Raw genomic sequence first — 27,836 nt, forward strand, 5'->3', positions numbered from 1 at the left:
TCTAATTGCTTCGATTTGAATTATCCGGAGAATGCAATGCCTGATATATATCAAAAAGATGGACAATTAAACCTATTTCTCGATTCACCCAAAGAGGTGAATAGGGTCCCAATAGAGATATGTAAAAAGCAGGTCCGATTACGCGTATTCCTAATCCTAAATGGAATGTAACGATGTAGGGATCCATATGTAAACATAGTATCTATTTAGATAGGCCCGAATGGCCTCTTCTCATAATGAGAATGTATATAATCCTATTCCGGCCTGATCCGGTATGGAATGAACTTATAATCATGGAATCAACTCAATCATCAGATTATAAGTTCATAACCCTAGCCCATTTCCATTTTGGACGGAACAGATCTACTAATTCTTTGATTTCAGTTAGTAAGAGGGATCTTGAACTAAGAAATAGACCCTAGAAGCTAAAAAAAGCTATCCTGAGCAATTGCAATAAACGAGTTCATTGATATTCCTGGTGTAGTAGATGCTATCACATATACAATCATACTCAATTCGATGGAATTGTTTGATCTTTAAGGAGATCTTCCATAATTTCGCACGTGAGGGGTTATTTCTTGATTTTTCATCATTCCTTTTTCCACCATTTTGTTCACTCATTTCGATGGAAAGGGATTTATATGGACTCATTGACCCAGAGGAAACAGAAGTTGTACCTGCGTGTTGAAAATACAATTAAATAAATAAATATATATTCTCTCAAATAATTTAACAGTTTAGATGACATTGCAATGAGTTCGCGTTTGAGTTATGTATGATAAAATATCAAACTTCATGCGAAGGTGTTATAAGAATACTTAAATGTTAATAATTAATGAAAGGGATTGTCCCATATGGCCTTTTTTTAATTTGGCCCACTCTTTAAAATTCCAACATTTAACTTTAATAATTGTCAATCTAACTGTTTAAATTATGGACATATGTAATCGTGTATAATTTATGCATATCAATTAGGAAAATCAAAAAATACTTAAAAGACCTTTAAATTTGTCTTTTCTTTGGATTCGGTGGACTAAATTTTTCCTTTAAATATAATTGGAAGATATTTTTTTTCCAGACAAATTTAGCCACTAGATTAATGGGGGTCATATTATTTGAAGTGTGCATGACCTCGGACCAAAAGGCCTTTAATTTGTACGTTCAAATGCCCCATAAAATTATGCACTCTAAATAGTTAGAGTATTTAGTGTCAAGGGACAACACAAATACAGCTAGCTTGTAATTACTTATATTGCACATTAAAGGATTTTTTTTTTAGTGTATAGAGGATATGGTCTGGCATGACGGGTTATAATTTGAATAAAAATCATAATTACTATATGTATATTTTATGTATTTTATTTTATTAATTTCATGTGTCATATTTTATGGGTGTACTAAAATAAGTTTACTTAAAAAAAAAAAGGGTTGAATCATAAAATAAATAAGAAAAATGCAGGCACCCGACAATGCTAGATGAAGCCAACGTGGCTCAAGGACATGCAGATTAAGATGATCAAAACACGAGGTTTATAACTGTAACGTTCTTAATTAATGTGAGTAAAGTAAGAAGAAATAATGATTAAATACATGATTGAATTAAAATAACAAGACAAATAAAATGAAACGAGCTTGAGTTTCAGTATTTGTAGCTGGTAGCATTACCGATGAGCTTGAGATTATTATTATGCTTTAGAGTGATGGAATAAAAGAATTTAATAGCTTGAAGCATAAATATAATGCAAGTGAATAAACAGGAATACAAATGCGATCACTCCTTCCAATCGAGATAAGTGAGATATCAGTGCTTATTGTTATCGATTGAGTCAAACTTAACTTATCCTATCTTTCGCGTGTCATTTCCTAATTCACCCATATATCTAATATTGTTTTTACCCCATGCAATAACATAATTTTGGGGAAAGTTTGAATATGCATGTCAAGCATTATGTTCTAACCATTAGCTTAAAGTTGATCCAATTGACTTTAATTAAGTTCTCTTCTACGACATATCTTGACTAATAATGCTCGATAACATTTTATGTACATTTAATAAGTTACACGCTGAAATCAAGACTTTGCAAAATCAAGACTTTGCACCTTGATCATGGGGTTCAGTAACTGCAAGTTTCTCTTTTAAATCGGCAACAAGTTGACTAATCAAAGGATGTGGTGCAGTAAATGGAACTGCTCCTCCCTTAACCAGAGATCTCGGGTTCGAGCCCTAGATATGAAAAAATTCTTGGTAGGGAGCACTACACCCGAATGGGGCCCTATTTGGCACGAATTCGAATTAGTCGAACTCTAATGTGGGTATCGGACATCGGATGAGAAACACCGAAAAAAAAAAAAAAAAGACTACTTTGAAAGTGATTACAACTTAAATGGCAAGTTGAAAATTTGCAAGTTATTGCAATTCGTAGTTCCGACCATTAAAAACATGACACAGCCTACATTTAGTTAATTAGGCCTTGTTATATACTACCCAAGATGTGAAGGCCCATGTTCTATGGGCCCATAAATATGACGCCATTGTAACTGGAGCTTATGTTTTCGAATAGTAACACTGGCGCTCCCTGCCCTAAACCCTAGCGTCTCTTCATCTTCAATTTTTGTGCTTTGATCTAAGACCTAGCTTGTTTTCAATTTCTTCAGCACAATGAAGCTCGTCAGGTTTATGCAATTTCTTCAATTTTTTTTTGTCTCTGTGAGTTTTTTTTTCCCTAGTGTGTGTAGCCATGGTTTTAACCTTTAACTTTGTGTGCAGATTTTTAATGAAGCTGAACAACGAGACGGTCTCAATTGAGCTCAAAAATGGCACCGTTGTTCATGGAACTATTACAGGTCACTCTCTCTCTATCTTTCTCGGTATATATTTTGGATAGATACCTGTTCTACACTTACGTAGTAGCTGAATTGCTCACGCCTATATGTGAATTAAAGTATGTGCTTGTATGAATATGATTTTCTGGGTGGAGAAGTTATTTTAAATTGCTGATAACCGAAAGTGTAGTTGTTGGGTGGGATATGCAAGTTGCTAAACTTGATTTGTAATGCCACACGTTAAATTAGTTCATAGAAGATGAATGGTAACTGTAATAGCTTACTTCCAGCGTGGGTCACTATGTATGTCTATAAAATGCATGAAAGCTATGTAGAGAAGCTATCAAAATTATATGAGTTAACCTGTCTCGATCTGTCTTCTCCCCTCTCCGTTCTTCTGAATTTATGAATCTTTTCCCTTCTTATCCTCTCTGATCCGCACGTTTTGATACAAGCCAAACGGCCATCTTAGCCTTTGATGCCATCGTTCGAGGCCAACACATGGAAAATCTGATTTTGGAAACTTTGAAGGCCCGAGAGTATGCACGGGGAAGCCATTGTGGGCACTCAATAGGGCAATCCCGTGTGTGTAAGGTTGCATGGGGGCTTGCCTTGATGCCCGAGAGCTACAAGTGTTGAAGTATCAACCATCCACAGTTGGAGCATTGAAGAGGTGTCCATTCATTGGTGTCTTAACACTCCAAGACCGCCCCTTCATTAAGGGTGTCTTGGTCATTTTATGTCCCTCCTTGACTCCATAGGTGCCTCTTTCATTAAGGGTATGTTGTTATTTTATCTTCATCTTAGGCTTATTTTTCAGCTTAGTTGTTTATTGATATTGAGAGAACTCATCTCTTGAGAGAGTGTTATAACCGTAACTAGGGTAGCACTTAGTGTGAAATCACTAGTGTTGCATTTTGGCTAGAAATGTTGGTGCTTGAGGAGAGTGTGTTCCCTCTTGTGTCTACGTAAGAGCTTGGTGTTGATTATATGAGTTGTAGGGGTTTTGACGTTTGATACACGTCTTGGTTCTTAGGTTCTTGTATAATTTTAGGTCAAGTTACTATCCTTTATTTATTGCATTGTTGTTGTGTTTCGTATCTTGTCTTCATTATCTCGTTTCTTTGTGTTGCTGCCTCATTTGTTGTTATCTTGTTTTCAGCTTTGTTCTTGTGTTTTGTGGCTGTTTTTAGTGTCCCGTACTCGTCTCTGTATCATTTGGTATGAGAGCAATGATTGATTTTGTTCCAATAAAATTAATCTTGGGCTTGTTAACTCGAAAATCACAAAAAAAAAGTGTTGAAAAATTGAAAATCCAAAAAGAAACATTCTGTCTCGTTTTTAGTCTTTGGTCGAAATTTTGAACTTAGATTTAGGAGGTTTTTATGTGTTTTGGTTGTTTCTAGTGTTAGCCCCTTCATTACTAACACTAAAAGAGTCTAAATCTAAGTTTGGAGTCATTTCCATGTTCTTGGAATTTGAAGATTGTTGTTGTTGTGGATTTGAGTTGAACGTGTGTTGTTATTGAAGATGTGGGCTTGAAAACGTGTTGTTGTTATAGAGTTCAACGTGAGCTAAAAGAGACAAAAATCATTCAATTTGGAGCTCATTTGGTTTGGTTTTCATTCTTGAATGTTCTTGTTGTTCTTGCTTCTTCATGTTGTGTTGAAGAAGAATCCTCAAAGGAGGTTGTTTGATCTAAAAATCAAGTGAAAGAAAGATTGGTCTTTGTTTGTCTTGGAAACATTTTCAAGACAAAAAGGTTTGACTTGTTTTGCACCTTTTTGGCAAGACAACCTTTTTGAGGGGTTTGTCTCCTTTCCTCTTTTGTCAATCTTGAAAAATGCTCTTTCTCCTTTTTGGCAATAAGTCTTTTTGAAAGTCTTATTGTCCCTTTCCTTCTTTGTATACAAACAAAGACCACTCTCTTTTCACTTGATTTTCTTGATCAAACAACCATTCTTGAAAATTTCTTTCCAACAAGATATGTAGATGGTGAAGAACACCTCCTTTGAAATTTTGGAGTTCTAGGTGCACATTGGACCTCCAAACATCAACAACTATGCGTTTTCAAGTTCAAATCTTCAACAACACATTTTCAAGCCACCAATCCTCAAAAAACAGCAACTTTCAAATTCCAAGAACAACTCGAAAATGGCTCAAAATTTGGATCTAGACTCACTTAGTGTTAGTGAAGAAGGGGCTAATACTAGAAACAACCAAAAGTCCAAAACACATAAAAATCTCATAAATCTAAGATACAAATTTCAGCCAAGACACCAAAAATGGGACAATTTTTTTTTTTTTGAGATTTTTAGATTTTCAACACTTGTTTTTTTGTGATTCGCAAGTTAACAAGCCCCAGATTGATTTCGTAGGAACGAAATCAATCCTTGCGCTGATACCAAATGATAACGGATCGACTACGAACACACAAAAACAGCCAAGAACAACAAGGAAAACCGAGAACAAGATACAACAAAAACAATGGCAGCAGCAACAACACATGATAATGGAAACAAGACAACAAATGCAATAAGATAAAGATAGTTAGTTTGATATAGGGAGATTACAAAACCTAAGAACCAAGATGTGTTTCAAACGTCAAGACCCCTAAATCCCGTAATAACTAACACCAAACTCTTATGTAGACTCAAGAGGGACGTCAATCTCCTCAAGCACCAACGTTTCTAAGCCAAAATGCAACACAAGTGAATCCACACTTAATATGCCCTAATTACGGTTTCACTCTCTTTCTCTCTAGAGAGAAGACTTGTTCTTTCAATAATCCATATCAATAATCAACTAAGGAAATAAACCCTAAAATGTTCTACTTATAGTCTATTACAAAAGAAGATAAAATGATCAAACTATCCTTAATGAGAAAGGGGTGCCTATGGAGTGTCAAGACACCATGTGCAATCTCTAAATTACCCTTAAAGAAGGGCCAGCCTTGGTGTGTAAATTAGGGGGCTGCCTTGGAGTGTGTAAAGCTCTTCAAAACACTTCTTCACTTGTGCTCTCAGGTAGTCATTAAGGCAAGCCTCCAAGCAACCCTCCACACACGGAATTGCTCTCTTGAATGTTCAAAACGGGTCCTCCATGCATGCTCTTGTGTCCTCGAGGTGATCAAAGCTTGAGTTTTTAAGTGTTGGCCTCCAAGGATGTCATCAAAAGCTATGTTGGCCGTTTGGCTCGTATCATCTTCATCCCACTTCAATCATTCTTCGACTCTGGAGCTCCTTTCAAATTCCATTAGGAATTCATTCGCAAGTGCAGAGCTATTCTGCTTGTCATCCCTGTAATTTATGTCTATAGCATTGTAATTCCTCTCTGTTAATGTGTTAATTGCACTCTGTTTCAATATAAATAATATCTCTTGTTCAGCTTTTGTGGTTCTACAAGTTAAATTGCTACGCAATCCGAAGAAATTGAAGTGTTCTATATTCACTATATATAACAATTCAACAATTTCCTTCATAAGAAATTTTTTGCCAGTACTATGGACGCTTATTGTAAGCTCTCCAACTCTGAAATAATACCTTTTCAAGAAACGGATGCAGGGAGACATGGTCAGGAAACTCGAGTCTTCAATGAATCTCTACACATTTATCCCAAACTAGTTGGGGTCACCTATAAGAGTATCCTAATTTGTTGTGCTTTTTTCAGACCATTTCATTAATTCACACTTCATATACTGATATACAAATCTCTAAATTAAAAAACAAAAACATAGAAATTGTGGGAGCGAACATAAGATTCTTATTGGAGTATCTTTTTAGTCATTTTCTTAATATTTTTCATAAGTTTAACCTCAATCCACATATTATTTGCTTTAAAACTTAAAACTATGTTAGGTTTGTGTTGGAAAAAAAAACTTAAGAGGAACGGAAGTAGAGAGGAAAATTAAGAGATAATTCTTTGCAAGTAAGCAGGAATAGGAAGCAAAAGTGGATAGGTTTTGTATTCTTATATCTGAAATTTTTCAGTGTATCTGAAATTTAACTTAAAAAGGAAATGTTTGTCTTCTGTTCCAATCATACCAAACAACCAGAAGTACAACGCTTCTCTCCACTTAAGGGAGGTAAATCAGTGAATAACCCGTACTCTAATGAAGGGGAAAGTAAATCAGTAAATGAAAAATGCTTCATTTAAGGGAGGTGAATCCGTAGAATCTCTCTCAACTTGAGATTGATATAGTATTTTCTAATACTTCTAAGTTTTCACGGGTAACTGTCACCATATTTTATACATCAGTAGAAAATATAAAGATTTTTTGTACCTCTTATATTCTTATTATTATCTTTATGTTGTATAATATTAGCCTGAGATGAATTTAAATGGAGTAACATGATCAACGAGGATTCATATAGCCGAGTCAAACTTGTTTGGAACTGAGGTGGTGTTTCTTCTGTGTCGTTGTAAGACCTTCCCCATAATTTTGTCGATAAAATGGGTTGATAATGTAATGCTCTTCAGAAGTTTAAGTTATCTTGCACTTGGTTCCAGATCATTATGCCACCATTGTTCTCATTCCCCACAAGTGAAAAGTTCTATGCTGGAAGCATTTGGTCCAAGAGCTTTCTTAATTTCTATGCAAGACCCTACTATCTTCATCCACTTGTTTCCAAGATGTGCATTAGTTGCTCTTATCCCACAAATATAGCATTAATTGGCAAAACCTATGTTAAATGGTCAATTTCTCTATATAAAATTCTGATTACCTTGTTTTTGCTATACTGTAACTTATAATACTTGTATAGTTGATCATATAAGCAAGATTCCTTCACTTGTTTGTGGATTGTCCTTATCTATGTGAGGTGTGAGCAAGCTATTATTTCCCAGCTTGAGGTTAAAGTTCCAGGTACTTACGGTCAGAAAGTCGACACATACAAGTGTAGTTATATAGGCTGGTCGATATGATATTTGGGCATGTAGAACTATCCAAAAGAGTGAGAAGTAAGTGGCATATATGATATCGTGTACTCCGACAGTCACTTTTGTCATGCAATGTTACTGATCATAGATTCAACTGGACAAGAAGCTAAGTTATGTCCAACTCCTGTTATTCAGTGAGTATGTATGAATGGTCGAGCTTAAGCGGGCACAAAATCAACTTGTAGCTTTACATGTTGTACCCTGGTTTTATGACAACAACTCTTAATGTTGTATTTATAATTCTTTTCTGTTGTCTAATCTTGTTGTCAATGCTATTTATGTTTATCTTACTGTATTTTTTGTACAACTGAGGAGTAGCCTCTTATCCCTTATTTTCTTTTTGGTGCACCCATTAGGTACCTTTGTGCATTGAGGATTGGGTGTCATTCATAGAAAATCATATCTTTAGGTAGGCTTTCTACATTTTGGTATACTTCTTATATACGGTCGTGCTTTGTACCGAAACATTTTTAAAATTAGTAATTACTTTATCCTCCAAAAAAAACATCTGTAGCTTCTTTATCTGGCAGTAGAGATGCTACTTGGCAAAATTAGGTAGGCTTCTTATGGAAAGTGCCAGGGCTTGTGCTGGTTGCAGGATGCATCTGAAATGTCATTGGCCAGAAGGGCAGCAAAGATAAGGGAACACCCTTTGCTGCTAGCTTTCTCCCTTTTTCTTTTCACCGTCCAAATCCAAATTGTGGATCCTTATTTGCATGGATGCTTGATTGATTGCCATCTCTACAGAAATTTCTTTCTGTTTTAGATAACTAGACTCCAACAACAACATTCCCAATGAAATTTCACTACAAAATATACCACATATAGAGACCTACATGCTTCCGACTTTTATTTCGTGTACGGTTGCTTATGCTAACAGAAAATTGCTAGATATATTTGGGATATATAAATTTGTGTTCGAGCATCAGTATGTGTTTTGATATTAACTAGGCACAATGGCTATTCAATCCGTCTCCTTACTGACTTTACTAAATTGAGAGCTGTGAGTTAATGTTTCTAAAGCGAGTTATATTTTTAATATTTATAGGTGTGGATGTGAGCATGAACACACACCTGAAGGCTGTCAAAATTACGCTAAAGGGGAAGAATCCAGTGACGTTGGATCACCTGAGCGTGAGGGGTAACAACATCCGTTATTACATCCTCCCAGACAGCTTAAATCTTGAGACGCTGCTGGTGGAAGATACACCCAGGGTGAAGCCAAAGAAGCCAACAGCTGGTATGTTCAGACGTTTCTTTTTCTTTTTCCTTTGTAATTGCTAAAAAAGTAATGTTCAGAAGTATTTTTATGCCTCCTGGCTGTATGGTTAAATTTCCTTGATGCTTAGACGTATACTAATTTCCTCTTTCTCTGATTCTTCTTTCTCAGGAAAGCCTTTGGGACGTGGTCGTGGGCGCGGCCGTGGACGTGGACGTGGTCGAGGCCGCTAAATGCATTCCAGCTACTCTTATTTTTTTTTTTGCAGTGGTGTCTATGTAAACATATATGTATGGATGGAGAGACTTGCTCTTAGTTTTCTAGCAGAAAAGAGATTGATCTAATGCAACAATTTATTCCGGATCTTTAAAGTCTGAGCACGTTATTTCGTTTCGCACGATATATGGTGTACTAACATTTCTTTCGTATCTCATTCAACTTTATTCTGCCTATTCATATCACTGAACTGTGTTGGTCACTTTTGCATCTGCCCATTTGCATTGTGCCCTTCGGTTTTTTCATACAAAGTAGTTGTTACTTTTAAGCTGCTTACTGGCTTAACCCTATGAAACTCTAATAATGCCCACATTTACTTAGTTTAGTCTATAATAGGAAGTAGTTTGTTAAAAATTAAAATGACAGAAGATAGAAAAAGGGAAAAAGAAGCAAGATACTACTACGAACTAGTGTTTTGAGTCTCTCACATTACCAGCCTACATTTGGATCAAATTGGGAATTGGAGGAATCATTATGTGGGATGATCGATACAAGTTTGAACCCGGGCACTTTTCATGGATTTGAAACTCCATCAAATTTTTAACTAAAAATTATGTTGTTAGTTTCATTTAAGATGGGATTTATGTTGTTTATACAATTTTTAAATCAACTGAATCGTTTCATTTTCCTTAAGTTTGCCAAACTGGCTAAAAGTTGAATACTCTACTCTAAAATATTGGATACAACTTAAATAGCAGGCTAACATAGTGCAATTGTTACCATTAAAAAGTGACCCGGCCCACATTTAGTCGATTGGGCCTTTTTACATCGCCCAAAATGAATAGGCCCATGTGCTACGGGCACATGGAGTACGACGCCGCTTCTGTTGGGAGTCTCTGGTTTTTGAATAAACCCTGGCGCTCCTTGCCCTAAACGGGAGGCTGTATCGGGAGTATCTTCAATTTCTCCAGCAAGAATGAAGCTCGTCAGGTTCACTCGAAATCTTCAATTATTTTTTTTCACAGTGAGTTTAGCCATTGATTAAACTTTCAACTTTGTGTGCAGATTTTTGATGAAGCTCAACAACGAGACTGTCTCAATTGAGCTCAAAAACGGCACCGCTGTTCATGGAACCATTACAGGTCACTCTCTCTCTATCTCTATCTTTCTCACATTTTATTTTGCATTTTTATTCTAATATATATTTTGTATAGCTGTATTTACGTATTTGGTGTGACCCTTGTAAGGCTGTATAATCCGAAGTGAATAATTTGCACTTATGTAATAGCTGAATTTCTCATACAGTCACACCAATATGTAAATTAAAGAATGCGCTTGTATGGATATGATTTTCTGGGTAGATAAGTTATTTCAAATTGTTGCTAACTGAAAGTTTAGTTGTTCTGAAAAAAGGGGAGTCAACATATATTATATTTACATAAAACTAAAATTTTTGACCTAGCTAAACAGTGAAGTTTTCCGTCGAAGGGGTATCAAATGACACCCCTCGCCATAAGGTGGCTCTGCCACTGGTAAGTGGTAACTGCAATAGCTTACTTCATTCTCCTTTCACTTCCACCAGTCACTATGTAAGTCTGTAAATGCATGGAATCTAGGGTAGAGAAGCTATAAAGAGTATATGAGGTAATCCGTCTGATATCAATCGGTCTTCCCCTCTCTCTGTTCTTCTGAATTTCCGAATCTTCTGAATTTCCGAATTCCTTTCTTATCCTCTTTGATTTGCACATTTTATCTCCACTTCAATCCTTCTTCAACTATGAAGTTCGTTTGAAGTACCAATAGGAATTTATTAAGAAGGGACAGGAAGCAAAAGTAGATGGGTTGTCTATCCTTCTATCTGGATTTTTTAGGGTAACTGGAATTTGATGGAAGAAGAAAATGTTTTTGTCTTACTTCTGTCCAACCTTACCAAACAAACAGAAGTACATCTTTTCTCCACTTACGGGAGGTAAATCACTGAATGGACATGCTCCACTTATGGTGGAAGTATACAGTAAGTGGCCAATGCTTCTCTCATTCTCTGTCAAATAAAAAGGGACCAATGCTTCGCTTTAGGGAGGTAGATCAGTAGAATCTCTCTCAACTTGAGATTGAGATACAATAATTTATAGTACTTCTAAATTTTAACGGGTAACTATCACCATTACAGTATATAGCAGTAGGAAATATGAAGACTTTTTGGTACTGTTTATGGAGTAACATGGTCCATGAGGATTCATTTAGCCGACACGAACTTGTTTGGAACTGAGGTGTCGTTTCTTTTGTTGTTGTTGTAAAACCTTCATCATCATTTTGTCTGATAAAATTGGTCGATAATGAAATTCTCATGAGAAATTTAAGTTATCTTGCGCATGGTTCCTGATTATTATGCCAATTGCCACCATTGTTCTTAGTTCCCTACAAGCGACAAGTTCTTTTATGCCGGAATTATTTGGTCCAAGAGCTTTCTTATTTTCTATGCAGAACCCTGTTGTCTTCATCCTGTCGTCTCCAAGACGTGTGTTAGCTGCTCTAATCCCCACAAATGTAACATTAATTGACAAAACGTATGTTCAGTGATCAATTTCATCTGTCTACATTTTGATTACCTAGTTGTTGCTACACCGTAACCTATGCCACTTGTAATCGATTATGTAAGCAATAACCATGATGGCTTCACTTATTTATGGATTGTCTATGTGAGGCATTTGTAAGCTACTATATCCCAGCTTCATGTTAAAGTTCCAGCCTCCAGGTATTTGCTATATTTAATGTTTCTTGTTCTTAGATCAACTGGACAAGGAGCTAAGACTTTTTTTTTTTTTTTGGGGATAACCGTGGTGTCCGGGCCATCTTGCCCGCACCTCGACTAATTTCACGGGATACTTGCCACCTCCCACCAGTCACCGGTCACCAACAACATGTACCAGGTAACTTTGTCCACCAAGACTAGAACAAATGGAAAGAAATCACCTAGTGTTTGTCTCTGTTGGGAATTGAACTTGAGACCTCATGGTGCTCAACCCAACTTCATTGAACCACTAGGCCACAACTTTGGGTGCAACACGTAGCGAAGAGTTGTGTGCAACTCTTGTTATTCACCAAGTATGTTTGAATGCTTGAGCTTAAGTGGGTGTGAAATCAACTTATAGCTTATTATGTTGTACTCAAGTTTTACGACAACACCACTTAGTGTTGCAAGTATAAGGAAATACGAGCACGTTTCGTTGTGAAAAGAAGAGAGGTAATAGAAGAACCAATAATTGTTACCCTGCAAAACAGGACATGGACCATCTAATTTATGGGTCCTAATTTTGCGTGGAGGCTTAGTTGATGGCCATATATGTATTCCAGAAGTTTTATCTCTTTTCTAAACGATTAGAATAGTTAAAACATAAATTTTTGTCATATCCTCCTATTTAGAGACCTTTTGCATTTTTTTTCTCTGTTGGTTGTCCTTTCTATGCTTCCGACTTTTATTCCGTGAAGGGTTGCTTATACTAACAGAAAATTGCTTGATATATTTGGGACACATTAATATGTCTTAAGCATATCAGTATGTGTTTCGATGCTAACTAGGCACAATGTCTATTACATCCGTCTCCTTACTATTTACTAAATTGAGAGCTATGAGTTTAGTTTCTAAAGGGAGTTATATTTTTATAGGTGTGGATGTTAGCATGAACACACACCTGAAGGCTGTCAAAATTATGCTTAAGGGAAAGAATCCAGTGACTTTGGATCACCTGAGTGTGAGGGGTAACAACATCCGTTATTACATTCTCCCTGACAGCTTAAATCTTGAGACGCTGCTGGTGGAAGATACACCTAGGGTGAAGCCAAAGAAGCCAACAGCTGGTATTGTCATATTCTTAAGGGCTATGTTCAGATTGTTTTTGCGCCTTCTGGCTGTATGGTTTAATTTCCTTGATGCTTGGACATCCTTCTAATATCCTCTTCATTTGTTTCTTCCTCTTCAGGGAAGCCTTTGGGACGTGGTCGTGGGCGCGGTCGTGGGCGTGGACGTGGTCGAGGCCGTTAAGTGCATTCCAGCTGCTCTAATTTTTTGCAGTATTGCCTATGTAAACATATGTACGGATTGAGAGATTTGTTCTTAGTTTGCCAGTGGACAAAAGATCGATCTTATGCAACAATTATTCTGGATCCTTAGAGCACGTTATTTCGTTGCATCATATGGTCTACTAGTATTACTTTTGTATCTCGTTCAATTTTGCTCTGCCTAGTCATGTCACTGAACTATATTTGTCCCTTTTACATCTGGCCAATTTCATTTTTTCTTACCAAAGTAGTAGTATTATTTTTAATCTTTCTTACTGCATTGACCTTAATGAATCTCCACAATATTCCACATTTAATGTCGTTGTTTGTGTGTTTTGAGTGAATAATGCGTGCGTGTACGTGTGTGTATCTCGGAATCCTTTCGATAACTTGTTTATCTGTCAGCACTGAAAGGGTGTATCAACTACAGCTTGACATGTAAATCAATAATGCGTACCTCATTTTGGATTAAATTACCCAAGACCACATTGACCAAACTATGAAAATTATTGCTTATTAGTGAGTATACTTATTCTCTTAATGAGAAGTAATTTGTTGAAATACTTCTATCTAGAGCACCGAAAAACCTTCTAATGTTTTGAACCCATGCATTGTTCATGACTAGAAACTCCATCAATTTTTTGAATCAACGATTCATACTTTGGGTTTAAACTTATAAAAGTTTGATTGATAAATCGTTCATGCGTTTTGAAATTCCAACAAATTCATAAACCTCGTGAATCATTCCTTAGGTTCCATTTGACAAAGATCCGAATTCCAGCACCATTTGCTGAAGTTATTTCAAGTTTTTATTTTGTCCAAAATATTTTCATGCCAAAAGAGTGGCTAAATGTTATGGTAATAGTATTATATATATATATATATATATATATATATATATATATATATATATTTAATGGCTAATCCCGTAAATTGAGGCCCTAAGTAATCGGGCCCAATGGGGCTGCATTTTAATAAATAATTAGTAGTAACAGTAAGCAAATCCCCTAGAAAGCTGCAACCTAAAACCCTCATCGAAAAAAGCAAAGCTGCAGGTGGTCTCAACAATGGCGAAGAACAACGCGTTGAAATCGACAGCAGTGGTATTTGGAGCTCTAGCTTTTGGTTGGCTGGCGATTGAGCTTGCTCTCAAGCCGTGGCTTGACAAAACCCGAGCCGCCATGGACAAGTCTGACCCTTCTCGTGACCCCGACGATGTTGAAGCCGTCGCCGATCAAACTTCAGAAGCCGACAAGTCTCAGGTCGATGTTGACCCTCCCCAGAAAGACAACTGAATTGAGAGTTTTGTTTACTATTTGGGTTGTAAATCCCAATATATTATATTGCTTTAATTTAACTCTTTGGTAAAATAAAAAAAAGAGTTAGGAATGTGGTGACTTGTTAATTTCTGTTTTATGTTTCAGTTTCTAATGTTTATAGTATTACGCTTGAGGGGAAAATGGTATTGCCGAAGCTTAATTTGATTCAATTTGGAATTTCATCTACCTTGCTAGTGCAGATTGAATTTGATTAGAGAGCATGTTAATTTTCAACTAGATTATCCTTAATATAAGCTTTTGAAATATTGCATTTGCCTGATTTACCAGTCGTCGGATCACCAGATTGCCCTTAGACGTAGGGCTAATGTATGCGTATACTCTACCATCCTCAATTCTCTTTGAATATGCATATATTCTCCTCAACGTAGTGAGTATGTTTGTGTATAATCTACCATCCTCAACTCTCTTCGAAGTAGGGATAAAATATCCGCATATATTCTACCATCCTCAGACTTTCCTCAAAGTAGTGAGTATGTTTGCGTATAATCTACCATCCTCAACTCTTTTCGAAGTAGGGATAAAATATCCGCATATTTTATCATCCTCAGACTCTCCTCAAAGTAGTGAGTATGTTTGTGTATGCTCTACCATCCTCATACTCTCCTCAAAGTAGTGAGTTTGTTTGTGTATACTCTACCATACTAACGCTCTATTTGGCCATAAAATATAATTTTTAGTAGTTGGAATTAGAGTTGAGTTGAAGTTGGCGTTGGTATTGTGTTTTGCCATGAATATAAATTGAAGTTGTTCTTGAAATTTTGTGATAGAAATGAGAATTTTACTATTCAAAAATAATTTTCACTAAAGTGAAATTATAGCCAAACACAACTATTTTTCACTAAAGTAAAATAACTTTTTAAAAGAAGTAAAAAAATTTTCTGGTCAAACACCTACTAGAACTCTCTTATGAAAGAGTAATTCATTAGATGAACGTGAAACATTAGATGAACCACAAGTGATAATCGTTTAATGATTGTTTTCTATGATTTGACTTTATATATTGTTTTCTATGATTTGACTTTATATTTCTCTTTCAGTAACGGTCAATTTGTTTTTTATATGAGTTGTTGATATATCATACATCACATAATATACTACTATAAGATTATCTACAGTGGATACACTGCATATAGCTAGCAGCAATGAGATAAGGACTATACTAATTTTTCACATCACAAGATAGAGATAGGATTGAAGGGATTGTATTAATTAAATTCGATTTGACTACTTAATCATGATATGAATATGGTAGTAGTATATCTTTTCATACCATCCTTGTACATATTTCTCATATATCTCAGCGTGATTTGTGGGTTATACATGAATAGACTAAGCTTGTGGCTCTTAGTAGTCTTAGGGTTCGTTTGGTAAAATGTACAAGAATAATATAAAATATAGTGTATTAATAATGTTTACATTAATCATGTCTATATCAGTTATGCATATATTATTTCTTCCTATGTTGTTTGGTTTGATGTATAAGAAATAATACATCTTACATAAAATCTATAAAAGAAATATTTATTTGCAAAAATATCCTTCTTTGATTTTGTACACTTCTTTGCAACAAAATTTTTTTATCATCTCAAACATAATTAGTATTGGTGAACTAGTATATAGAGGTTTTGGTTTAATTGCAAGACCTTCGTCTTTGCGCATGAAATATTACGCTAACGAATTAACATAGTCGAAATAAAAATAAAATATAAGACGTAAAATTAAGAAATAGTTTCATTTTTTTTAATCTTTTTAAAGACCCTAGAAGCAAAACAAAAATATGTTACAGTTATTTAAATCAACTATTCATTATTGTAAATTAAAATAGTGGAAAAAAAAATTGTGAAATATTTGAAAAGATTCACTATTGCAAATTAAAATGGCGGGAAATGGAATGATGAAATATTTTGAGAGGAAAATTGAGGGGTATTAAGGTCATTTAATAAGTTAATGCATGTGTTAAAAGACATTGTATTAGTAATATATAGGAAACGAAGTGTATTACTAATACACACTTCAATACACAATAGGGTGTATAACTAATGCTTGCATTAGTTATACATAGATAAAAAATTATACCAAACAAGGTACTAATAATATACATTAACTAATATATGCATTATATTTTTCAATACACTCTACCAAACGACCCCTATTTTACTTATTAAAAAAAATGCTACTAAACATATTTGTAATAGTATATTTCATTATTTGCATAATATATATGTCCAAGAGCTTATCAAGTTCTTCTGCAAAGTGATAAAGCCATGGACCCTTCAAGGTAGAGATTGAAATTCTTTATGTGGGTCAAATATAGTAGTACTACTTAATAACAAAGAGAATGTGGGTGAAGGAGATGGTGAACTCATCAAGCTCATTGCAAGTTCAAATTTTATCCTTGTTTTTATCAAAAAAAAAAAAAAAAACATTATTCATTCAAAATGACTATTGGTCCCCAATATGTCTACAACATGGGGCTAGGTGCAGGCAAAATACAAAACAATAAAGACTAGAAAATTAATTGGCCGGTGTTTGGTTTAGGGGTGAGTGAGCATGGTATATATTTAGTATCAAATTAAATTTGATATGATTCAGTGTTTTTTAAGTTTGTTTTTGAAAATTTACGGCATAGTATATTGATAATCTTAGTTTGTTTAAGTATATTCATGTATAGAGAATTACAACTTCGATTTTTCGAAAAATATTTCAATTATGTGATTCTAACACATCACATACTTGTGAAATATTCAAAAGAAAGTACAAATAATTTCCTTCTTTAATCAATTACATAAAAAAAAAAAAATCAAGATAGAATCATTAATTTTTTATGTTTATTTTTTATAAATATCAAATACTAATCTTTTGAAGCATACCAAATATACCGTAATACAAAATGCACGATATAAGTTTTTTTAATATCACTATAAGGGATCGTTTGGTGTGAGGTATAAAGGATAAATAGTTTCGGAATAAAATGAAGGATTATTTTATTAAATATTTGGTGTGACGTATTAGTTAGTATCAGAATTATTAATCCCATTATTTACATCATAATAATGAAATAAATTATCCCATATATATAATGAAATAATAATTATTCTCAAAATTAATTATTTCGAAATAACATTTTTCCAATCAAACTACCCTAATAGTTCAGTATCTACTATTAGGGTACCCTCCCTAATTTGGTTTCTTGGGTTAATTAAAAAAACTCATAAAGTGCCTATTCTATTTTAACTGCTGCGGCATCGTGGGTGAATCTAAGTAGGCTGACACAACGCCTTCATTTTATTAGGTGTATTTAATCAATACGCATTTCGATACTTTCTAATCTCGGGTACAATTATTTGTTTAATTAGCAAACAATTCCAGCTCATACAAAGTTTAACTACTGCTATTGACGCAAATATCATACTCCCCTACCTCTTAAATTACCCATTTCAAATTGAGTTAATATATTAATTAAAAAAATTAATTAATAACATGACTAATTTATCATTATACTCCTATTAAATGATGTTTATATTTTAATTTTAAAAAAAAAAATTAATGCAAAGGGTAAAACATGAAAAAAAATTTTTTATCTCTTCTTGATTAATGAAAATAACAAGTAAAATAAGAAATTAAATTAAAAAATTTGGGACGAATAATTTGGAACGGCTTGTTTGATTTCTAATAATGATAATTAGTAAAGTTATTACTCTATTCGTCCTATTTTACTCGTCTCACATTTTTTAATTTGATTTTTTAATTTACTTGTCATTATTCAAGAGAAGACAATTTTTTTTTTCTTTTTTACCCTTAATATTAATTTTTTTCAAATTAAAATATAAATATTATTTAATAAGGATATTATGTAAAGTAGTCATGTTATTAATTATTTTTCTTAATTAATGTACAATGTCAAATTGAAACGAAGAAAGTATCATATAATTAAAATATCACAAACTCAAATTACGAAAGTAGCCGCTAGTAGAAGTACAAATAAGATTGCGAATAATAAATCTTTATACTTGTCATTTGATGATTACGAAGCTCTTACCAAGTAAAAATTTTAGTAGAGCAAATTGAAAAAAGTTTAGATCCACTCCTAAGTGGTTAATTGGAGTTTTGCATGTAAAAAGCAGACAAATTAGTGAATCTAGAGAGAAAATGAAGTGAAATTTTGGTTATTTTGTTGACATCCCACGTTCCTACATATTCTTCCCTTAAACTTCCCGGCGGTTCCACCGGCTCTGTACACTTTCTTTTTCACCCTTTCCCCGACATCTCAGCCACTAATGTACTAAAAAGAAAAATCAAATGCTTACCAAACGTTCAAACAAACATATTAAAGTTTTAAAACTTCACTTTTTTTATTTCATCACAACAAGCTTAGTAGTAACTCACTTGATATAAATGGAGCAATAAATAACTGTGCAAAATTGCATTTTATGCAAGACCCCATTTCCCTTTTAGCCTATTTGTTTTGAATTTTTGTCTTTAATTTTGTCCATACAGAAACCCCACCTCATCACTTAGCTGTACTCAACTTAAATGTTCTCTGTGGGAACACATTTCCATAAACCTCCAAAAAAATTTCAACTTTTTATTTTGCTAGTTCCTTTTTTTTTTTCCTTTCTATTTTGCTAATCTTGTTCATCCCAAGATTTGATTTTTGTTTAGTTGTAAGCAGAGAGATGAGTTTGAGTGAAGAAACATCTCCAAGAATCTCCAGCACAATGACCCACTTAAAGATTTTCAAGAAACTCAAGGGGTTTAAGCCTTTTGAGCCTTCACCAGGTGTTCTTGGATGCTTCTTTTTTACTGTTTGCTTGTTCTTGTGTCTCTTCTTATTGGATTACAGAACAGTAAACAAAGGGCCTAGGTTGCATCAGCCATCCTTGTTTGCTACTTGGATTGGGATAAATGGATCCTCTTTGTTGTATAACAAGACTGAAAAAGCTGATTTTTTGGAAAGGGGTGCTGAAAGTTGTGACATTTTTGATGGAAATTGGGTTTGGGATGAAAGCTATCCACTTTATGAATCAAAGGATTGTAATTTGTTGGATGAAGGTTTTCGTTGTTCGGAGAATGGTAGGCCTGATAATTTCTATACTAAATGGCGTTGGCAGCCTAAAAATTGCAACTTGCCCAGGTTAACTTTACATATTTTCTTATGATAATTAGTAATTTATACTATGTTTGAGTTATGCTGGTAATTTAAATAAAGGATTTAAAATAAAAGAAAGTGAAAGAATTGCTTCAACCGTTTAGGCTTTTACTGTTTTAGGAAAACCCCTAATGTGTTTTTCTTGCTAGCATTTGCTACTTGTTTTAGCTGATTGAGTTTTTAATCATTGAATTAGTAGGGGAATTTAGTTATATACATGACAGTGCAAAATCTTGTTACACAATCAACACAATTTGAGTGGTTACATCTGGTGGTCAATCTATTTTTCAATTGCCAATTCAGTCTTGGTATAATGAATTACCTATTAGGTCAATTTTACATAACGGTGTGTACAAAAACTATATACAGCTATCTGTGTATACAACTTTTAACTCTTACCATGTTGGCTTTCGTTGAGTGCCGCATAATGTTGTTAGCTTGATGCTTCAGTTTCTCATTGTTAGTTTTTTGAGGATGTAGGAGAGATGTTTTCGTAATCTTTTCCATGATTAGTGAATGCAAATTTTTGATCTTCGATTTACTCTTAAGCAGATTTGATGCAAAAATTATGTTGGAAAAGCTGCGAAACAGACGGGTTGTATTTGTTGGGGATTCAATTGGAAGAAACCAGTGGGAGTCTCTTCTCTGCTTGTTGTCTTCTGCAGTTGCTGATAAAAGCAAGATATATGAAATTAATGGAAGTCCGATCACAAAGCACACAGGTTTCTTGATTTTTAAGTTCAAGGATTTCAACTGCACTATTGAGTACTATAGAGCTCCATTCCTAGTGTTTCAAGGTCGTCCACCTTCAGGGGCTCCCCAAAATGTTAAATTGACTTTGAGACTTGATCAAATGGATTGGAGCTCTGCTCAATGGAAAGGGGCAGATGTTTTGATATTCAACAGTGGTCACTGGTGGATTTATGAAAAAACTATTAGAGAGTGAGTTCTTTACTTTCCTTTTCAATTTAAGCGCATACTTTTCTTGCTTGTTAAAGGATAGAATGAATCTGATGGAACACTTGGGATTTTATTTTTGTGTCGAGAACTTAAGTTTACAAATAGATTATAGCGAAAAGTTGTATAAGGTACATATAGTTGCTATAGTTGTGTATATGTCCCTTCTAGATTTTTGCATTTAAGAACCTAGAAGTACGGCCCTGATTAATTATACATCTATGAAAAAACCTACAACAACGAACCCCGTATAATCCCATGGGTGAGGTCTGGGAAGGGTAGAGTGTACCTACACCTTACTCTACCTTTGAGAAGGTAGAAAGGCTATGTCCGATCGACCGTCGGGTGAACGAAGAATGAAAAAAGAGAGTAACAGCAAGCAGAAACAACAACAGGATAATAAGATAGCGAGACTAAAGAAACGACCGGTAGTGATAGAAATCTAAAATAAGGGAAACTTTAAGAATGATACTAGTACTCTGGGAAAGAGAACGAAATACGTCTGACTACTTACTAACCTTCTATCCTGATTCTTAGCCTCTACCCCTTCCCATCAAGGTCATTTCCTGGGTGAGCGGAAGTTACGCCATACACTTCCTAATCACCTCATCCCATTACTTTTTAGGCATACCTCTGCACTACACCTCCTCACGCCCACCACCACAAATCTCCCAGGCCTCCTAACCAGGGCATTTGCACCTCTCCTCTTCACATATCCTAACCATCTCAGCCTTAATTTTCGCATCTTAACCTCCACGGGAGCCACGTAAACCTTGTCCCGTATATCTTCATTCCTAATCTATCTCTCTTGATATTCCCACACATCCACCTCTGCATTCTCTTCTCCGCCACTCACATCTTTTGTACATGAGAGTTCTCGACTTGCCAACACAGTCTTCGTCAAACTTACCTCTATTTCATCCATCCAGCCCCAATATGATGAGCAACATCTTCGTCAATTTCCCATTACCTTGGTTTACTGACCTAGGTAGTTGAAACTTTCTCTCTTAGGGATGACCTGTGTGTCAAGCTTCAGGTCCATGTCCACTTCACAGGACACGTCACTGAACTTGCACTCCAAAAGATTGGTAAACATAAAGAAAATAGTTAACAACTAAATATGTAGAACATAGAGAAAACTAGCATTTAACAATTTGCTACATACTGCCAGAAGCCCAAAACCTTCAAAGTTGTTGAGCTACATTATAGCAAGGATTTCCCGTGGAGAAGAATAGTATGCCACAGAGGACCAAATAACAAATTACCATTAGCGAGCACCCCGGCTACCATGTGCTTTATATCTTCTTCTCCTTCTTCGCACATTGTGAAAGGAAAAATGAAATAATGGGCGGTAGCGTGCTAAAAATTTTGGTGCTCAATGTCCCTTTTGGATTGTTCCCATGCACTAGGCATGTTTTGCATCTACATGAATAGAGGGGGCTTAAACCTGTAGGTTTTCCCTCATTCATTGTTAGATGCATCCTTTAAGGTAAATTTTTCAGTGAAGGATTCAGCTAATTGATCTAAACTTAGGTACCTTGGTAGTGGATATGCATGAAAATAAGTTTGATAGGGCAGAAACTGAAATAGTTCAGTAATGGACTCAGTTACTTTGCAGAAAAATAGAAGATTTTGAATTCAACTTCTCTGTCATGTAGCAAAATGAAATATAAAAATGTTATCATGCTCTGTAGAACTGGAGGTTGTAAATTTGAATATCCGCAGATTGAAGCTCGATAATATGTTCTAGCTCTTTCATTTGGCCTTTGTGTCTTAGCCTTGACGTTGGCCTTCTATCTGAAATTGAAAGGGTTTAGTGAGGTATGAATGATCAGTAATTGTCGTTGAATTCTCCGAGCTAAACGATGCTAGAGCTATTATTTTTTTGGTAGGAATTTTTATTAGGAGAAAAGCAACCATATTTGTTCTGGATAAGTATTATCCTCATCAAGCAAATTTTATTTCTCAAGCTGTTTAGATGTGTTGCTTCCCATCACTAAGTGGTGCATTAACGTTAAGCACTTAAGTTTGGTCATCAAAGTAGTTGATTTTGTGAATCTTAATCTTGATTACCGATAACGAATACACTTGTGACATTGATTTCTGTACTTGATAGGGGATGTTACTTTCAACAAGGTGGAGAAGTTAATATGACCATGAGTATTGAGACTGCATACCGGAAGTCAATTTCGACATTGGTTGATTGGATAGGTCGTGAAGTGAATATGACCAAGACACATGTCGTATTTCGAACTTATGCTCCTGTTCACTTCAGGTATGTCTTGGTCTTCATCTGTTAATTGAAGGTGTCTTTTCATAAGGAAACATACTAGGTCACTCCTGAATAAATTCTTCTGAGATCTGTTGCTGACTTCATTGTATTACAAGTGTTACGAAGAAATATAGTTCAGAATGGTAATTTAAGTTTAAAAAGAAGCTGAGAAGGTTGACCTTAGAGATTTTTTCTAGTGGTAAGAGCATATATTAGGGATGTATTAATTGAGTTCAAACCCTGCACAAAAGAAAAGTACTTGAGTAGAGAAGGGTAAGAGAGCAGGTTCATTATTTTCCAGGTTTACAACCTAATTGGCTGTAATGAACCCAAATTGCACGCACTCTAATTGAAAGCCGAGTAATTTGATTATATCAACAGAGTTAACTGATCACAATGGTACTAAAGAAATAACTAGGCAATGAAGGAAAGAAAAGGGAATGAGAACAGGATTAACCTTAGAAAGGGATGAGAAGCTCGGAGCTAGCTAGGGGATATACTATATTTCCTTTTAGCTAGTCAGATACCCTTTCAATACCTTTTATCAACTGGATCCTAAACCTGGTCCAATGCCCTTCTGTTGGGCCGTTTCAACCTTTCATACTTGCTAAATCCTCTCTGTGCCCAATCACATCAACTTGGTCTTGCCCATCCGGCATATTCACAACGTTAGCTTTCAAGGATTTCTCTGTTATCACAAAAAAAGAGAAGAGGAGGGGGAAGAAGAAGAAGCTGAGAATGTTTTAAGGTTGTGAGGTTCATAATCCTTAATAGCCGCTGGTGGTTGTATTAAATGAGGTCTGAGTTGTTAGTGGTAGCGGTTTAACTTTGTGTATCCTGTATATAAATGGAATATATTGTGTGTGTACGTCTCACGTAAGGTTGAGAAAACACAGTACTGTTTGTGTGTCTGTCTATCTGCACGCAAGTCTGGTCATATCTCTACCTGAAATTGGATTTCCTTTTCTTTACAGCCAGATTAAGAAAATAAAAGATCAAAAGTCGTCCACACTAATTTGTCGTACTTGTGACATCTTCTGCAAATTTTCTCTGAACATGCATTTTCAGTCTCATCGGTTATGTTCTAAATTTCTAATTTCAAACATGGCAGACTGCCTGCTACTGCGGTAGTTTCAATTATCAGATGACAAGTCTGTTTTTGTATTTTCATATCACGAGCTGGCTTTCATTGGGTGAATTGATTTAGTTAGTAGATTGGTGTTGTTTCTAATTCTCTTGACTCGACTCGGTAATAGCTGCAATATATTTGGTATTGATAATACACATGCAGATGAGTTGGTTCATTGCTTCATATACATTTTAGTTGTTACAACGAACTAATGAATCAGCTCAATGAATTAGAGGAGGGGACTGGAAGACGGGCGGTAACTGTCATCTGGAGAAGCTACCTAACATAGGATCGTCTCAAGAGTCGCTGAAGGCGTCATTTGAATATAACACTGCAATTAAGGTGCTGTCGGAGCAACAGAACAAATCAAAAGCGTGGAATTTGGATTTATTGAATGTAACAGGGATGACATTTCAGAGAAGAGATGGTCACTCGTCGTTGTATTACCTAGGTTCTAAGGTTGGACCAGCTCCTCTCCACCGCCAAGACTGCAGCCATTGGTGTCTCCCCGGTGTCCCTGATACATGGAACGAGCTTCTGTATGCCACCTTCCTCAAACGGGAGCTAGCTCGTGCAAAATTTTCCAGACAAACATCTTGATCTCCCACAGCATGTTGTCTCCAACATTTCAAATGTTACAGCTCGTACCCTAGTACTATAAGACCGCGAACCTTGGATAGGACGCTCAGAAAATCCTCAAATTAATGGTGCGTTTCTATGGAGATTAAAGATTAGGAATATGCCTTTTACAAGATTAAATGTGGAAATATTTGGGGCATTGTTTTCTTCAGAGCTGATGACACATTTTTGCAGTTGGTATACTTAGGAGTAAGGATTATTTAGAATCTTTACTTCACCAAATTACTGGAGTAATGTACATAGCATTGTATGTTGTATAGCTGAAGTGACATTAACCCTTCATACAAAATTCTGCAGCATTTGGTACAATTGTAAATACTCTGGCTTGAATGTTTCCATTTTGTCCGATCAAAATACATAAGACTCCCTTCTAAATTTGAAAATAATTTAACTATTGGTACCTAAGAGTTTTGAAAAAATCAAAAGATCCCAAAATAATGTATGACAGGAAAGAAGCAGTGAGAGGAATTAGTTGGTTCGATGTGATACAAGCATGACAAAAAAGAATTGTGAGTGACCTCCCTTTTATTTCATTCATACACAGGAAGTAGCATAAAGAATCATGGCATCCGCGTTTAATAAATATATTAACATGCATTTGGACATAGATTTCATCAATTGAACTATATGCAGAGAATAGCAAAAACTTTGATTCTCTTTTATCTCCAGATAGGATATTGCTGATGTTATAGCATCTCATGCATGGTTTGAATCAGCATAGATATATTTGTCACGTATTAAAAATCTAATATCGAAAAAAAAGCTATTAAACCTATATGGAGAAACCCCCTAAACAACAAGACATTATTACATTGTGGATGTTATTATTATACTATTAAGCCTATTGGAAGAAATCTTTCCCGAACCCGAAATAAGACTTTTTGATTAGAGACTATTATGTTATTACTTAAAAAAGAGATTTTCTATTTATAAAACTACAAAATCCTTCTTCTAAAAAGATTTTTCCAACAAAAAGCCTTAAGTAACTCTAATTCTGATACAAAATTAGATAAAATAGAAAATCGAGGACAAATGTTAACGTATACTGTCACTTAAAAAACACAAAATGGGAGCTAATAATTACAGAAATGGTGGGAGAACTTTGGGTTATAAGTCGACACGTGTGGACAGGAGTTTGAGAAAGCAACAACTATAATCTAAGTATCTCCCAAATTGGAGCAATGCCAAAAGGAAAAGGGTTGGCTCCTATTCATCAACTTCTAAATTTGGTCAGCTTTCTATAGATATGGGAGATACTCTACTTTCATTTGGTACTTGCCTGCCCATGGAATATCATCACTCACAATTAAAATATTTTACTCTTTCTATCAACTTGAATTGTTTGTCACACAATGTGGTGTCATATCATACTTTTAACCCCAACGGGTCGGGATTAGTTATCTCGCTATATATATACTATGGTGTAAATGGTAGGATAAAGGTATTAAATAATATCTCACACCAAATATGGAATAAAATAATCCTTTATTTTATCTCTGAACTCTTTATTCCTTATACCTCACATCAGTGGCGGAGCTAAAATTTTCACCAAGAGGGTTTAAAATCGAAAAATATAGGCGCACGAACTAGCCGAAGGGGGTTCAACATCAATTATATATATATAAAAAAGAATTTTCACTATATAATTTTCCGTCGAAGGGAACCCCCTAATCATAAGGTGGCTCCGCCACTGCCTCACAGCTAATAACCCCTAAAGTTGAGAATTGGATCAAAATAGTGTCAAATAAAGGACAATTTTAACAAATAGGTTTGTCAAATTTTTCATGACCAAAATGGTGAAAATGCATGGACATAGAGCCCCTTCAGTGTGCAATTTTCACGTTAAAAAAATAAACGAACGTTAGATATATTTACACTGAAGGTGCTCTACTCTCACGAGTCTTCAGTGAATCTTTTACATTTTAAGAAAAGACTCATTGATAGTTATGAGCCTTCTGTGAATTTTACATTTTGAAGAAAGATTCATTCCTTTCAATGCACCTTCAACATAAATTTTATTATCTTAAAATCTGAAAAAACTGTCATCGTTTGAATTGATGGGACAATAGAAGACCATTTTTTCACACACTAAAGACTCATCTGTACAATGCACTTTCAGTCAAATTACAAAAACATTCTTGATTTCATCTAAACTTTACTAAAATAAGAGAAAGTCTCTATCTTTACCTGAGGTCTCTCCTTCTTCACCATTGTCATTTTCTTCAAGATAAAGAAGACCCTACAAGCTTTATTTAACATACTAAAAAACAAAGCTTCACAATATTATTTGAAAGAGGGAAATTTAGAACGTTAATCATTATCCAAATTAGAAAAAGGTAACTTTATGCTCTCTTTTTTCTTACATTAGTTGTAGTCAGTCACTTTTAGAATTTGTATAGTAATCTTTCATCACATTTTTTTTTCATTATAATATTATTATGCTACTATTATTGTTTTTTTTCTTATAAAATAGTCTATAGAATATTTTGTAATTTGATTTATTTAAAGTTCTCTTAGAAATCAGTTAACTTCATTTTTTATTTTAATCTGACCTTTGTGATTTTTAATAAGCTAATCTTGATAAATGTCACTATTTAGTTTTCCATTCTCAATGATTTTTGAATTAAATAAACACATACTTTATATTTTAGGTCTTATGACACCACCTACTGTGCATCCGATTTATTTATTTCGAGGGTCCTTGTAGGACAGATTAGTCATCGTAGTGAAGATATTTGAAATAATGGCACATGTGACACATTGACATGTCGTCGGTATGATGGTGACTTTTGGGACTACATAAGTAGAAATCCATTACATGAGTGTGCGTGTCGTTACTTGCTCGATGCTGAATTTTATGGTATATATGCAGCTGGACACACGCCACTTGATCACGCTATGATCGCTGCGTTGGTAGAAAGATGACGATCAGAAACACACACATTTCATTTAAACTTTGGAGAGGCCACAATTACATTGCAGGACGTAGCTATATTATACGGGTTGTCAGTCGATGGGTTATCTATGACGGAAATAGATCTTACCTTGAACCCTATAGAGTGGCAAGCACGTATGGTAGATATTCTTGGTTGGGC

General features: G+C 35.0%; 4 protein-coding genes and 1 long non-coding RNA gene across 6 annotated transcripts; all 5 read left to right on the forward strand.

Moving 5' to 3' along the window:
- Positions 1–2,467: 2,467 nt before the first annotated feature.
- On the forward strand, positions 2,468–9,380 carry LOC107875256 (small nuclear ribonucleoprotein SmD1b). The gene is made up of 4 exons (XM_016721890.2): positions 2,468–2,673; positions 2,768–2,844; positions 8,810–9,001; positions 9,152–9,380. Exons 1-4 carry the CDS (start codon positions 2,660–2,662, stop codon positions 9,211–9,213), a joined length of 345 nt encoding a protein of 114 aa, XP_016577376.1. The 5' UTR covers positions 2,468–2,659; the 3' UTR covers positions 9,214–9,380.
- Positions 2,851–6,212, forward strand: LOC124899400. The gene is made up of 2 exons (XR_007056876.1): positions 2,851–3,602; positions 5,850–6,212. It is a non-coding gene; the product is annotated as an uncharacterized LOC124899400 (long non-coding RNA).
- A 657-nt stretch (positions 9,381–10,037) lies between the features above and the next one.
- LOC107875255 (small nuclear ribonucleoprotein SmD1a) lies at positions 10,038–13,471 on the forward strand. Its single transcript, XM_016721889.2, has 4 exons — positions 10,038–10,186; positions 10,262–10,338; positions 12,863–13,054; positions 13,177–13,471. Exons 1-4 carry the CDS (start codon positions 10,173–10,175, stop codon positions 13,236–13,238), a joined length of 345 nt encoding a protein of 114 aa, XP_016577375.1. The 5' UTR covers positions 10,038–10,172; the 3' UTR covers positions 13,239–13,471.
- Positions 13,472–13,837: 366 nt separating this feature from the next.
- LOC107874552 (outer envelope membrane protein 7) lies at positions 13,838–14,760 on the forward strand. Its single transcript, XM_016721317.2, has one exon. The coding sequence runs from the start codon at positions 14,323–14,325 to the stop codon at positions 14,548–14,550; it is 228 nt and encodes a 75-aa protein (XP_016576803.1). The 5' UTR covers positions 13,838–14,322; the 3' UTR covers positions 14,551–14,760.
- Positions 14,761–18,601: 3,841 nt separating this feature from the next.
- LOC107875257 (protein trichome birefringence-like 10) lies at positions 18,602–25,050 on the forward strand. Of its 2 annotated transcripts, none has more exons than XM_016721891.2 (4): positions 18,602–19,729; positions 20,297–20,686; positions 22,818–22,976; positions 24,336–25,050. In XM_016721891.2, exons 1-4 carry the CDS (start codon positions 19,272–19,274, stop codon positions 24,700–24,702), a joined length of 1,374 nt encoding a protein of 457 aa, XP_016577377.2. In that variant the 5' UTR covers positions 18,602–19,271; the 3' UTR covers positions 24,703–25,050. The 2 variants fall into 2 exon arrangements, with proteins under 2 accessions (XP_016577377.2, XP_047270204.1); XM_047414248.1 differs by having other exon boundaries at positions 18,769–19,729; positions 24,265–25,050.
- Positions 25,051–27,836: the final 2,786 nt, after the last annotated feature.

The sequence above is a fragment of the Capsicum annuum genome, chromosome 6, assembly GCF_002878395.1.
Source record: "Capsicum annuum cultivar UCD-10X-F1 chromosome 6, UCD10Xv1.1, whole genome shotgun sequence".
Classification (NCBI taxonomy): Eukaryota; Viridiplantae; Streptophyta; class Magnoliopsida; order Solanales; family Solanaceae; genus Capsicum; species Capsicum annuum.